This window comes from Molothrus ater, chromosome 3, assembly GCF_012460135.2.
Source record: "Molothrus ater isolate BHLD 08-10-18 breed brown headed cowbird chromosome 3, BPBGC_Mater_1.1, whole genome shotgun sequence".
NCBI classification, from domain to species: Eukaryota; Metazoa; Chordata; class Aves; order Passeriformes; family Icteridae; genus Molothrus; species Molothrus ater.
This window is the reverse complement of record NC_050480.2, coordinates 112,260,756-112,273,863: the sequence shown is the minus strand read 5'-3', so window position 1 is coordinate 112,273,863 and position 13,108 is coordinate 112,260,756. Positions and strand designations below refer to the sequence as shown.

At 52.7% G+C, this 13,108-nt stretch overlaps 1 protein-coding gene across 1 annotated transcript in view; it reads right to left on the bottom strand.

Moving 5' to 3' along the window:
- Window positions 1-657: 657 nt before the first annotated feature.
- ELP3 (elongator acetyltransferase complex subunit 3) overlaps window positions 658-13,108 on the bottom strand; it is a 119,128-nt gene continuing 106,677 nt past the window's right edge. Inside the window, exon 15 of the mRNA XM_036380310.1 lies at window positions 658-1,472. Within this exon, the coding sequence (XP_036236203.1) occupies window positions 1,396-1,472 (77 nt within the window). The 3' untranslated portion in view covers window positions 658-1,395. The remainder of the gene's footprint in view (window positions 1,473-13,108) is intronic.

Below are 13,108 nucleotides of genomic sequence, written 5' to 3'. Positions count from 1 at the left end.
TTGGACACTCCCAGGGACTCTCTGGGAATTCTCTCCCACTCTCCTGTTCCCAAATCCCACCCCAAGCTCCCTTCCCCAGGGAATTCCCTCCATTCCCAGCTCTCCCAGCCTGGCGTTGGATCCATCCCCATCCCGACTCCTCTCCCGGAAGGAATTTTGGGAATTCCCTGGGAATTCGGGACTCCAGGAAGGGTCTCCCTTCCCTTTTCCACCCCTGAATCCCATAAAAATCCCTGGGGATGGATCCTGAGTGTGCTGGATCCCAGAATCCTGGAATGGTTTGGGATGGGATCCATGGAGCTTCAATCCCATCCCCTTTTTGTGTTCCCAAGGGGAAGAAGAACGGGATAATGTGGGAAGCAGGGGGACCATTTGGGTCCTGACCTCAATTCCTCCTCCTGGGAAAGGCCCAAATTTGGGAATTGCTGGGGATGGACAGAAGGTGCCAGAACAGCCCCAATTCCCGCTGGGATGAGATGATGGTGACATCCCTGGAGATCCTCCGGGATCCCCATCCCAACCCAACGGGATCCACCTGGATTGGGGAGCTCGTGTCACCTCACAGGGACAGTTCGGGTCCTGACCTCAGTTCCTCCTCCTGGGAAAGGCCCAAATTTGGGAATTGCCGGGGATGGACAGAAGCGGCCGAGCCCGGTGTAAATAAAATAAACGCGGAATTTATTCCCGGCCAGGAAAACAAGCCCGGGTTTGACGCAGAACCAGGAAAAGCTGAAAAACAAACAAAACTAAAAGGCATTCTTCCCACCAGGCCACCCCAAATCCTGGAATTTCATCATCCTGAGGATGCAGCAGGTGATGAGACACCTGGAATGTCCCCGGCCTCTCCGGGGAAAAGGGGATGATCCCAGGGCTGCTCTTCCCAGAGGAGATGATGCCCTGTCGCCAAAAATCATGGAATTGGGAGGGACCACCAGGATCACCAAGTCCCACTCTGATTCTTGCAGCCGTGGGCTTTGGCTTAAAGCAAGTCCTGGGCTTTATTCCGGGCATGAGCGTTATTCCCAGGATGAGGATGTCCAGGATCATCAATCATTCCAGCCATTTCACCAGGATGAGCTTCTCCAGGATCATCATTCCAACCATTTCACCAGGATGAGCGTGGTGTCCCTCCAGGATGAGCATCTCCAGGATCACCATTCCAGCCATTTCACCAGGATGAGCATCTCCAGGATCACCATTCCAGCCATTTCACCAGGATGAGCATCTCCAGGATCATCATTCCAACCATTTCACCAGGATGAGCTTCTCCAGGATCATCATTCCAGCCATTTCACCAGGATGAGGGTTATTCCCAGGATGAGCATCTCCAGGATCATCATTCCAACCATTTCACCAGGATGAGGGTTATTCCCAGGATGAGCATCTCCAGGATCATCATTCCAGCCATTTCACCATGTAGGGCCCTTCCAGCTCGTAGCCAATCTTCCTGTAGTAATTCCTGGTGCCGACACCTGCCAGGAGGAGAAAAACGAGGTTTAGTTAACGAGGTTTAGTTAACGAGGTTTAATTAACGAGGTTTAATTAACGAGGTTTAATTAAATTCCCAGGGGACAGAGCTGGAAAAGCCAGGCCTGGCCAGCAAAATTACCCCAAAAATTGGTAATTTTTTTCCATGGAGGGAAAAACTCCCAACCCTCTATGAGGATTTACAAGGCACCAAAGTCTAAGTAGAATAACAGTGAATTTATCACGGGCTGAAAAATTGATTTTTGGGGTTTTGCAATGGGGCCTCGGGGTCCCAAGATGGAGGAATCTGGGGGTGCCTTGTGCTTTCTCCTTCTTCTTCTCGGCCTCCATCTGCTGCTGTGATGGTGGCACTTTGGGATTGGAGAAAGAATTTTATAGATAAGGAACAATGAACACCCTTGAGACCCAGAAATGAAGAGCTCTGACTCATTCTTCAAATACTCGGGCTGGGAAAAGAGATTTTAACATCTCTGGGGGTCACAGCGACCCCAAAGAGTCAGAAAAATGAAAATCTCTTTTCCCAACCGTGGCGGGGCTTGGGCCTGGAGGGGCTTTAAGGTCCCTTCCACCCCAGCCACTCCTGGATTCATCCCACCAAGGAGGAGTCAGGGCTCCTCATTTCTCAGTCTCAAGGTTTTTGTTGTTTCTTGTCTATAAAATTCTTTCTCTGGCCTGCCGAGGTCTGTCTGGCAAGTCAGACACAGGCACTCTGCTCACCTTGGTGTTATCTCTTTATACTAAAAACCACCTGTACAATGTTTACAATCACTTCCCAATCCCCATCACCTGTGTGAGACAGTGAGCTTCTGCCCTAAACCAATCCCAAAGTGCCACCACCACCACAGCAGAAGATGGAGGGAGAGAAGAAGAAGAAGGAGAAAGGCTGGACATGCCCAGATCCCTCCATCTTGGACCTTGAGCCCCCATTCTAAAAACCCCAAAAATCAATTTTTCACCCTATGATAAGTTCACTGTCATTCTAAAACATTCATGGCTTGCAGATCTTCATATAGAGTTGGGTCAAGCTCAAAGGCGCAGGGTTCCTGGGCTCTGTACCGAGCTCTCTGAGCCCCCGGGCGCGGGTCTGAGCCCTCCAGGGCAGCCAGAGGAACGTCCTGGGTTCCAGCAGGTCCCGGCTGTGGGATCAGCACCAGGAGCTGAAGGGCCCTACAGCCCCCGGAGCTGCTCCAGGGCTCAGGAATGAGCTCAGCTCCACTCCAGGGCTCAGGAATGAGCTCAGCTCCAGCCCTACAGCCCCGGAGCTGCTCCAGGGCTCAGGAACGAGCTCAGCTCCAGCCCTACAGCCCCAGAGCTGCTCCAGGGCTCAGGAATGAGCTCAGCTCCAGCCCTACAGCCCCCAGAGCTGCTCCAGGGCTCAGGAATGAGCTCAGCTCCAGCCCTACAGCCCCAGAGCTGTTCCAGGGCTCAGGAATGAGCTCAGCTCCACTCCAGCCCCCGGAGCTGCTCCAGGGCTCAGGAATGAGCTCAGCTCCACTCCAGGGCTCTGGAATGAGCTCAGCTCCACTCAAGGGCTCAGGAATGAGCTCAGCTCTGCTCCAGGTGCTCGAGTGGGCACAATCCCATTTCCTCCTCGAGCAGGACAGCTCCCAGTTTTCTCCAGAGCCCCTTCCCTGCCCTTCCTCTCCTGCCCAGGGAAGCTTTTCCCACGGCAACAGCAGCTCTGTGTCCTCCCACCTCAGCTAATTACTCCCAGGTGCACTAATTACTCATCAGGGAGGGAGGAGGGATTGGGCATCATCGGCGGCACAGGACGGGGAGGACTCCAGCGGCTCCTCTTCCCTCTCATCCCTCCGCAGCCTTCCTGGAAACTCCAGGGCTTTCCTGGAATCGCTGGAACGGGCAGGGAATGACGGCCCTGGTAACCCTTTCCTGCCCACGGTGATGCCCTGTGGCTGCCCAGATGGGATTGGTTAAGAAATTCCCATCCAGCATCCCCATGGTCCTGCCCATGGCGGGGCTTGGACCTGGAGGGGCTTTACGGTCCCTTCCAGCCCCAAGCACTCCTGGATTCATCCCACCATTCCAAATCTAAGGTGTGGAAAAGGCAGCCGAAGCCCAGAGCTGAAATGTCCCCATTCCAGCCCCAGCCTGGGGAACAGCTGAGCAAATTCCCCTCCCAGCAGCGGCAAAGCCCCTGTGCTGTCACAGCAGGGAACAAGAACACCTGGAGGGACCCGAATTCCCTCTGCTTTTGGAGCCTGAAACCAAGGAAAAGCCCCCAGAAGAGCAAACACATCCATTCCCCTCCGCCTGGAAGGGCTGGGACCTCTGGCTTGGAGGAAACCACGACCTTAACCAACATCTTGCCCAAAAAAACATCAGCGGAGCAGCTGGGCTACAAAACATGAGGTTTGGCTCTGAAAGATCATCCACAACCCCAAATGATTTGGACAAAGGGTGAGCAGCACCTCAAACTGAAAGAAAACCAAATAATTCAGCAGATGGTTTAAAACCACGTCCACCAGAGCTCTGAAACAATTCCCATTTTTCCTTTGTTCCTTGGAAAAGGTGAGGGCTCTGAGGGCAGCGTCTCGGGGTGTCCCATGGACCCCAGGGCTCTCTGGGCCAGGCCATCGATGACACCGAGGTGTCCCCAACGTCCCCATTGTCACCCCAGCCCCGCCCAGGGCAGGAGCTTCTCCCACAAAATGTCCCTCAGAGTTTCCCTGGAGATCCTGAAGGAGGCCGAGACCCTGTGGGAAGCCTGGGCTGGAGCAGGGTCCTGTGTCCCCATGGAGAGAGCAACTCCAGAGGTGGAGAAATCCTTGGAATGCCCAGCACTCCTGGAAGGGCTCCATGGCACAGGGATCTCTTCCCAAAGCTTTTCTGCTCTGATTTACCCCAAACACGCCCCAGAGCCAGCAGGATCTGTCCAGGCAGAGCCCTTCCTGTGTGTTCCATGGAAAGGAAACCCTCCAGGAAATATCCCAAAAGAACTCTCCTGAAGGATTGGAAGAGCAAGACCAAAAATGTGGCTTTCCGAGGCAGAGCTGGCCAAACTCCTCACCCTGCAGCTTCAGGAGAGGGATTGAACATTAAATATTGTTAAATATTTCTTATCCAGCCTCGGCAGAGCGGGATTCATCCAGACCCAGATCCAGATCCAGCAGTGGGAAGAGGCTCCAATCCCACCTGCCTGGATGGGAGCCCACAGCCAGGAGCACTCCTGGAAGGGCTCCATGGCACAGGGATCTCTTCCCAAAGCTTTTCTGCTCTGATTTACCCCAAACACCCCAGAGCCAGCAGGACCTGTCCAGGCAGAGCCTCGGAGCTTCCCACTGCTCCAAGCTGGACTCATGTGTTCCATGGAAAGGAAACCTGCCAGGAAATATCCCAAAAGAACTCTCCTGAAGGATTGGAACACCAAAAACGTGGCTTTCCGAGGCAGAGCTGGCCAAACTCCTCACCCTGCAGCTTCAGGAGAGGGACTGAACAATAAATATTGTTAAATATTCCTTATCCAGCCTCGGCAGAGCTTGGCAGAGCGGGATTCATCCTGACCCAGACCCAGACCCAGATCCAGCAGCGGGACAGGGGCTCTGATCCCACAGCCAGGAGCCGGGGGCGGCTCTTTGGCAGCGTCCCCATCCCTCAGCCTCGGCAGTGACACATCCTGTGACAACAGCGAATTCAGTCATCACCAGGAGCAATCATCCCAAAAATCCCTGTGCCAATCCCCTCGGGGAGCGCCGGAATCGCAGCAAAAGCTGCTGATTAAAAACCCCCAAAACCTGGAATCTGCATCCCGAAAATTAATGAAATCCATTTGGGAAGCCTGCCTGGAGCAGGGGACTGAGGGAAGCGGCTCAAGCCCCAGGGATAAACACGGGACACGGGCACGGGCCCGCGGCAGAACCAGCCCGTAAATCCACAAATCCATAAACCCACAAATCCATAAATCCACAAATCCATAAATCCACAAATCCACAAATCTCTGACTCAGCCTGAGCATCCTCCAGGATCCCTCGGGCTGGGAATGAGGATTCTCTCGGCACCATTAACGGCCTGCTGGGAGCCCAGCAAACCCCGGCGCTCCAGGGGCTCCATGCCCACGTTTTTCCTGGAATCTTCTCCCGGGATGCGGAGTCCGGGCAGGTCCCGGCTCGTGGATTCCTCCCCTCTCTAAATGTCCCAGGGATAACCTGAGCTGGGCGAGCTTGGCTGATGTTTCACCCCACGGAGGTGGGAGCTGCGGTTTTCCAGGGTTTTTTTTGGGAATGACCACCTGGATGGGGTGGGAAAGGGAGCCTGGACATCCCAGGTGCACACCTGGATGATCTGTGGGATCTCGGGTGAGTAAGGCTGCTCCCTCAAGGGTCCCGGGAAAAAAGGGTCAGCCAACAGGACAGGAAACGGAATTTCCAGAGGATCTCTGGAATTCTGGAGACATTTCCAGGAATTCTCATCCCTGGGAATGTCCCGGGCCAGGCCGGACAGGGCTTGGAGAACGCTGGGATGGTGGGAGGTGTCCCTGATGGTGGAACTGGGTGGGATTTCAGGACCTCTCCCACCCAAACCATCCGGGAACTCTGCGGAAGAACCGTTCACCAAAATTCCACGGATTTCACCCAGAACGAGCAGCGAGTCTCATGCCAGACACGGGGATTTGGGATGGCCACGGGGATTTGGGAACTCTATGGGAATTTGGGATGGCTAGAGGGATTTGGGATGGGCACAGGGATTTGGGATGGCCACGGGGATTTGGGATGGCCCAGGAATTTGGGATGGCCCAGGAATTTGGGATGGCCAGAGGGATTTGGGATCTCTATGGGAATTTGGGATGGGCACAGGGATTTGGGATGGCCCAGTAATTTGGGATGGCCCAGGAGATTTGGGATGGCCATGGGGATTTGGGATCTCTATGGGAATTTGGGATGGCCAGAGGGATTTGGGATGGGCACAGGAATTTGGGATGGCAACAGGGATTTGGGATCTCTATGGGGATTTGGGATGGGCAAGGAGATTTGGGATCTCTATGGGAATTTGGGATGGGCACAGGGAATTGGGATGGCCATGGGGATTTGGGATGGGCACAGAGATTTGGGATGGGCATAGGAATTTGGGATGGCCATGGGGATTTGAGATGGCCATGGGGATTTAGGATGGCCATGGGGGTTTGGGATCTCTATGGGGATTTGGGATGGCCACGAGGACACTTTCACTCCACGGAAATGTCGGAAAATAGGAAAAGGGAGGATTCTTTTCCTTTCTGTTTTGTTCTGGACGCTGCTGGAAAACCCACGGGTTTGGGAATCGGAGCTGGGAACGCTCAGCAGCTCCACCCACGATTTCCTCCGAGTTTCCTTCGGCATTTCTGCTTCCCACCAGGCTGGGATTTGTCTCCAGGGAAAACACGAGGCTGCTCCATGCGAATCCCAGCAAATCCCGCGCCGGGAGCGGGAGCAGCAGCGGGAACAAGCAAAAGATCGGAGATAACCACAGCCGGCCTTATCAGCACCGAGGAAACGGGGAAAATCCCGGTTTTTGGCACCTCGGAGAAATCCTGGAGAAGTTCAGAATTCAGGGAACCAAAGAGTGATTCCCACAGGAAAGATTTTTGTTTTAAATCAGAGAATTGGCAATGCCTTTTCCGGAAGTTCCTGGAGATACTGAGGAGGTAAAAATCCTTGGAAGATGCGGGGATTTCGGGAATGTTCCTCGGTATCCCGGGATGTAACCAAAACCTGCCTTATCAGCACCGAGGAAACGGGGGAAAATCCCACTTTTTAGCACATTGGAGAAATCCTGGAAAAGTCCTGAATTTAAGGAATGATCCTTACAGCAAAGATTTTTGTTTTAAGTCGGAGAATTGGAAATGCGTTTCCTGGAAGTTCCTGGAGATACTGAGGAGGTAAAAATCCTTGGAAAATGCGGGGATTTTGGGAACGCTCCCCATTATCCCGGGATGGTTTGGGTTGGGATGGACCTCGAAGCTCATCCAGTTCCATCCGTGGGCAGGGACACCTCCCACTGTCCCAGGATTTTCCAAGCTGGCCTTGGACACTTCCAGGGATCCCCAAAATCCGGGAAGCCTCTGCCAGGGCCTCGTTCCCTCCGAGAGAACAGGAATTATTCATTTAAAATATAATTAAAAACCCCATTTAATATCGCAGAATCTGCTTTGAATCAGAGCTCTGGGAGTGAATTTTGACGTTTTTTCCTAACCTGGGGTCTGCAGCTGCTCCCTGCAGGAGGAATCCGCCCCCAGATCCGCCGGTTTTTAATGGAAAATGCAAGTTGGGATTTGTTCGGGTGTTTTTTTTTTTTCCCCTCCCTTTTTTCCTGCCAGGAATGCTTCCTGGAGATTCTAAATTGGTGTTTTCACAGCCCCTGTGTCTGGCTCTGTCACGGCACGGCCCCGAGCAGCCACGATCCCGCAGACGGGGTAATTTAAAACACAGATTGGGGAGAAAAAAGGAGATTTTGGGAGTCGTTCGTCAGCTCAGAAACTGCAAAAACATTGGAGGCCCCGGAGATCCGGGATGGGATCGGTGCTGAGCCCCGATCCATGGGGAGAACAACTGGGATGGACCCCGGAATCGCCCTCCAGCATCCCAAAAATCCCTGCTCCAATTAAATCCAGAGGGGGTTTGGTGGGAATGTGGGGATGCAGAACATTCTGGATGGGGCTGGATTTGGTGGGAATGTGGGGATGCAGAACATTCCTGACGGGGCTGGATTTGATGGGAATGTGGGGATGCAGAACATTCCCAATGGGGCCGGATTTGATGGGAATGTGGAGATGCAGAACATTCCCGATGGGGCTGGATTTGATGGGAATGTGGGGATGCAGAACATTCCGGATGGGGCTGGATTTGATGGGAATGTGGGGATGCAGAACATTCCTGATGGGGCTGGATTTGATGGGAATGTGGGGATGCAGAACATTCCTGATGGGGCTGGATTTGATGGGAATGTGGAGATGCAGAACATTCCTGATGGGGCTGGATTTGGGAATGTGGGGATGCAGAACATTCCCCATGGGGCCGGATTTGGGAATGTGGGGATGCAGAACATTCCTGATGGGCTGGATTTGATGGGAATGTGGGGATGCAGAACATTCTGGATGGGGCTGGATTTGGGAATGTGGGGATGCAGAACATTCCTGACGGGGCTGGATTTGGGAATGTGGAGATGCAGAACATTCCTGACGGGGCTGGATTTGGGAATGTGGAGATGCAGAACATTCCCGATGGGGCTGGATTTGGGAATGTGGGGATGCAGAACATTCCTGATGGGCTGGATTTGGGAATGTGGGGATGCAGAACATTCCCGATGGGGCTGGATTTGGGAATGTGGAGATGCAGAACATTCCTGATGGGGCTGGATTTGATGGGAATGTGGAGATGCAGAACATTCCTGACGGGGCTGGATTTGGGAATGTGGAGATGCAGAACATTCCCCATGGGGCTGGATTTGGGAATGTGGAGATGCAGAACATTCCTGATGGGCTGGATTTGGGAATGTGGGGATGCAGAACATTCCGGATGGGGCTGGATTTGATGGGAATGTGGGGATGCAGAACATTCCTGATGGGGCTGGATTTGGGAATGTGGGGATGCAGAACATTCCTGATGGGCTGGATTTGATGGGAATGTGGGGATGCAGAACATTCCCGACGGGGCTGATCCCACTTCCCAGCCAGAGAAATAAAATCCAGGGAAGCAGCCACAGCCCCTGAACAGCATTTTGGGGAAAAACCCAACGAAATAAGGCAAGGCAGAATTCCAGAACTGATTTTTGGAGCTCAGATGTGGAGGCGAGGCCCATCCCAGAGATTCCAGATGGGGAGATCCCATCTCGTGGATCCCTTCATGATGGAATCATCATCTCCCTGCTGCCCACACAGCCCTGGCCCAGCACCCCCGAACCCAGGGAAAGGCAGAGCTGGGGGATCTCCGCCTCCAATCCCAGCAAAATGAAATATTTAGGAGATAATTCCGTAACTTCTGCCAGGGTTTATGGAATTGCTGCCCTCTGTGGGCATCAGCAGTGATGGGGACAGGGCCAAGTGTCGGCTCCTCGCCCCCAAACCTGCCCCAGTTCCAGCGTGTGGGAGGTCCGGAGGCTGCTCCAGAGGTGGTGGTTGGAATTCCCGGGCAGGGAGACGGATTTGGGATGAGGCATCCATGATCCGTCCCGTCCCCGTGCGCTCCGGGATGACGGACGGAGAGCCCGCCCAGCTCCTGCAGCTGGGAATCCCGGGCTGGGCAGGACCTTGGAATGTGCTCATCCATGGGCAGGGACACCCGCGCTGCCCCAGGCTGCGCCGGCCTGGACCCGGCCCCTTCCGGGATGGGGCAGCGCCAAATCCTCTGGGAGCTGGAGCTCCTGGCACCGCCCGGAATGCACAGAACCGAAACGAATCAATCCCAGCTCTTCCACACTGCTGTTCTGGCGGGGAGCACCTCAACCCTGGATGGTTTTCCCCAGCCCCTGGATGTTTTTCCCCAGCCCCTGGGTATTTTTTCCCATTCCCTGGATGTTTTTCCCCAGCCCCTGGGTATTTTTTCCCATTCCCTGGGTATTTTTTTCCCCATTCCCTGGGTATTTCTTCCCATTCCCTGGATGTTTTTTCCCCATTCCCTGGATATTTTTTTCTCCATCCCCTGGATGCTTTTTCCCATTCCCTGGATGTTTTTTCCCATTCCCTGGATGTTTTTCCCCAGCCCCTGGGTATTTTTTTCCCCAGCTCCTGGATGTTTTTCCCCAGCTCCTGGATGTTTTTCCCATCCCTTGGATGTTTTTTCCCATTCCCTGGATATTTTTTCCCCAGCTCCTGAATGTTTTTTTCCCTATCTCCCAGGGTGATCCCAAGCTGGAGCTCCTGACACCACCAGGAATTCACACAATTAAAATAAATCAACCCCAGCTCTTCCAAATTTCTGTTCTGAGCAGAGCAGGTGGGGAGCACCCCAACCCTGGAGATTTTTTCCCCATTCCCTGGATGTTTTTTCCCATTCCCTGGGTACTTTTCCCCAGCTCCTGGATGGTTTTCCCCAGCTCCTGGGTATTTTTTCCCATCCCCTGGCTGGTTTTTCCCCATCCCCTGGATATTTTTTTCCCCAACTCCTGGATATTTTTTTCCCCAGCCCCTGGATGTTCTTTCCCCAGCTCCTGGCTGTTTTTTTCCCCAGTTTCTGGATATTTTTTCCCCAGCTCCTGGCTGGTTTTTTCCCATCCCCTGGCTGGTTTTCCCCCAGTTTCTGGATGTTTTTTTCCCCAGCCCTTGGATGTTTTTTCCCCATCCCCTGGCTGTTTTTTCCCCAGCTCCTGGCTGGTTTTTCCCCAGTTTCTGGATATTTTTTCCCCATCCCCTGGCTGGTTTTTCCCCATTCCCTGTCTGTTTTTTTTCCCCATCCCCTGGCAGGTTTTTCCCCAGTTTCTGGCTGTTTTTTTCCCCATCCCCTGGCTGTTTTTTTTCCCCAGTTTCTGGCTGTTTTTTTCCCATCTCCTGGGTGTTTTTCCCGGCTCCCGGGCTGATCCCGAGCTGCCTCCCACCGAGGATTCCCCCCTGCTCCATCCCTGGCCCGGGGCCGGTTCCATTCCCCCGGGCATGGAAATGAGCTCCAGCCGCGCATTCCGGGGATGAGAGGAGGGGAACGCGCTCCAGGCCCTGGTGCGGGAGATGAGGACACGGGGCTGGCGCGGGGCTGAGCAACAGCCGGGGCGCGCGGATAACGCGGGCCGACGGACACGGACGGACGGACGGACACGGATGGACAGACGGACGGAGCGCGGCCCCGAGCCCGGCCCGGGATTCACTGAGCGGGGTCGGTGCTGGAGGAAGAACCGGCAGCCCTGGGACAGGGAGGAGCCCCGGGAGCTCATCCCGCGGGATCCCAGTGTGGATTCCCTGGATCCCAGTCTGGAGTCGCTGAATTCCAGTCTGGATTCCCTGGATCCCAGTTTGGATTCACTGAATTCCAGTTTGGATTCGCTGAATCCCAGTCTGGATTTGCTGAATCCCAGTCTGGATTCACTGAATCCCAGTTTGGATTCTCTGAATCCCAGTTTGGATTCGCTGAATCCCAGTTTGGATTCTCTGAATCCCAGTCTGGATTTGCTGAATCCCAGTGTGGATTTCAGAATCCCAGTTTGGATTCCCTGAATCTCAGTTTGGATTTGCTGAATCCCAGTTTGGAATCACTGAATTCCAGTATGGATTTGCCAAATTCCAGTTCGGGTTTCCCGAATCCTACTTTGGATTCGCTGAATCCCAGTTTAGATTTGCTGAATCCCAGTCTGGAGCCACTGAATTCCAGTCTGGATTCACTGAATTCCAGTCTGGATTTGCAGAATCCCAGTATGGAGTTGCTGCATTCCGTTTTGGACTTGCTGAATCCCAGTCTGGATTTGCAGAATTCCAGTTTGGGTTTCCTAAATCCCAGTTTGGATTCACTGAATCCCAGTTTGGATTTGCTGAATTCCAGTCTGGATTTGCAGAATTCCAGTTTGGATTCCCTGAATCCCAGTGTGGATTTGCTGAATCCCAGTTTGGATTCCCTGAATCCCAGTTTGGATTCCCTGAATCCCAGTTTGGATTTGCTGAATCCCAGTTTGGATTCCCTGAATCCCAGTTTGGATTTGCTGAATCCCAGTGTGGATTTGCTGAATCCCAGTTTGGATTTGCTGAATCCCAGTTTGGATTCGCTGAATCCCAGTGTGGATTTGCTGAATTCCAGTTTGGATTTGCTGAAATCCATTCTGGATTCGCAAATGTTCACAGCTCTGATCCAGCCCCGCTTCCAACGCTGGGAATTTCAGATCCTCGGGAAAGAAATGATTTAATCTGATTTCTAAATAATTCCCAAACCAACCTAAGTTCAGAAATTGTGGATTTCAGGGTTTTTGGGAGGGAAGGGAAAGGAAATTTCAAGGAAAGGAAAGGAAATGTCAAGGTAATTTCATGGAAAGGAAAGGAAATGTCAAGGAAAGGAAATTTCAAGGAAAGGAAAGGAAATTTCAAGGAAAGGAAAGGAAATTTCAAGGAAAGGAAATTTCAAGGAAAGGAAATTTCAAGGAAAGGAAATTTCAAGGAAAGGAAATTTCAAGGAAAGGAAATTTCAAGGAAAGGAAAGGAAAGGAAAGGAAAGGAAAGGAAAGGAAAGGAAAGGAAAGGAAAGGAAAGGAAAGGAAAGGAAAGGAAAGGAAAGGAAAGGAAAGGAAAGGAAAGGAAAGGAAAGGAAAGGAAAGGAAAGGAAAGGAAAGGAAAGGAAAGGAAAGGAAAGGAAATTTCAAGGAAAGGAAAGGAAAGGAAAGGAAAGGAAAGGAAAGGAAAGGAAAGGAAAGGAAAGGAAAGGAAAGGAAAGGAAAGGAAAGGAAGAAGTGGCAGAAGGAAGGAAAAAAGGAAGGAAAAAGGAAAAAAGGAAAGAAGGAATTCTCCATATTCCACAAGGATTCCCCACATTCCTTGTATTTCCAGCCCCTCGTGGACACCAGGGAGCAAATTCTGGAATTGTTTCCCTGAGGTTTGGGAGGGGTTTTGGAAAGGGCAAAAGAGAAGCAAATTCGGAGACGATAAAACCGAGAGCCCAAAACATCCCCAAAAACCACCCCAAAAAAAACCCCCGGCAGAAGGCGGAGCAAGGCGGCGGCG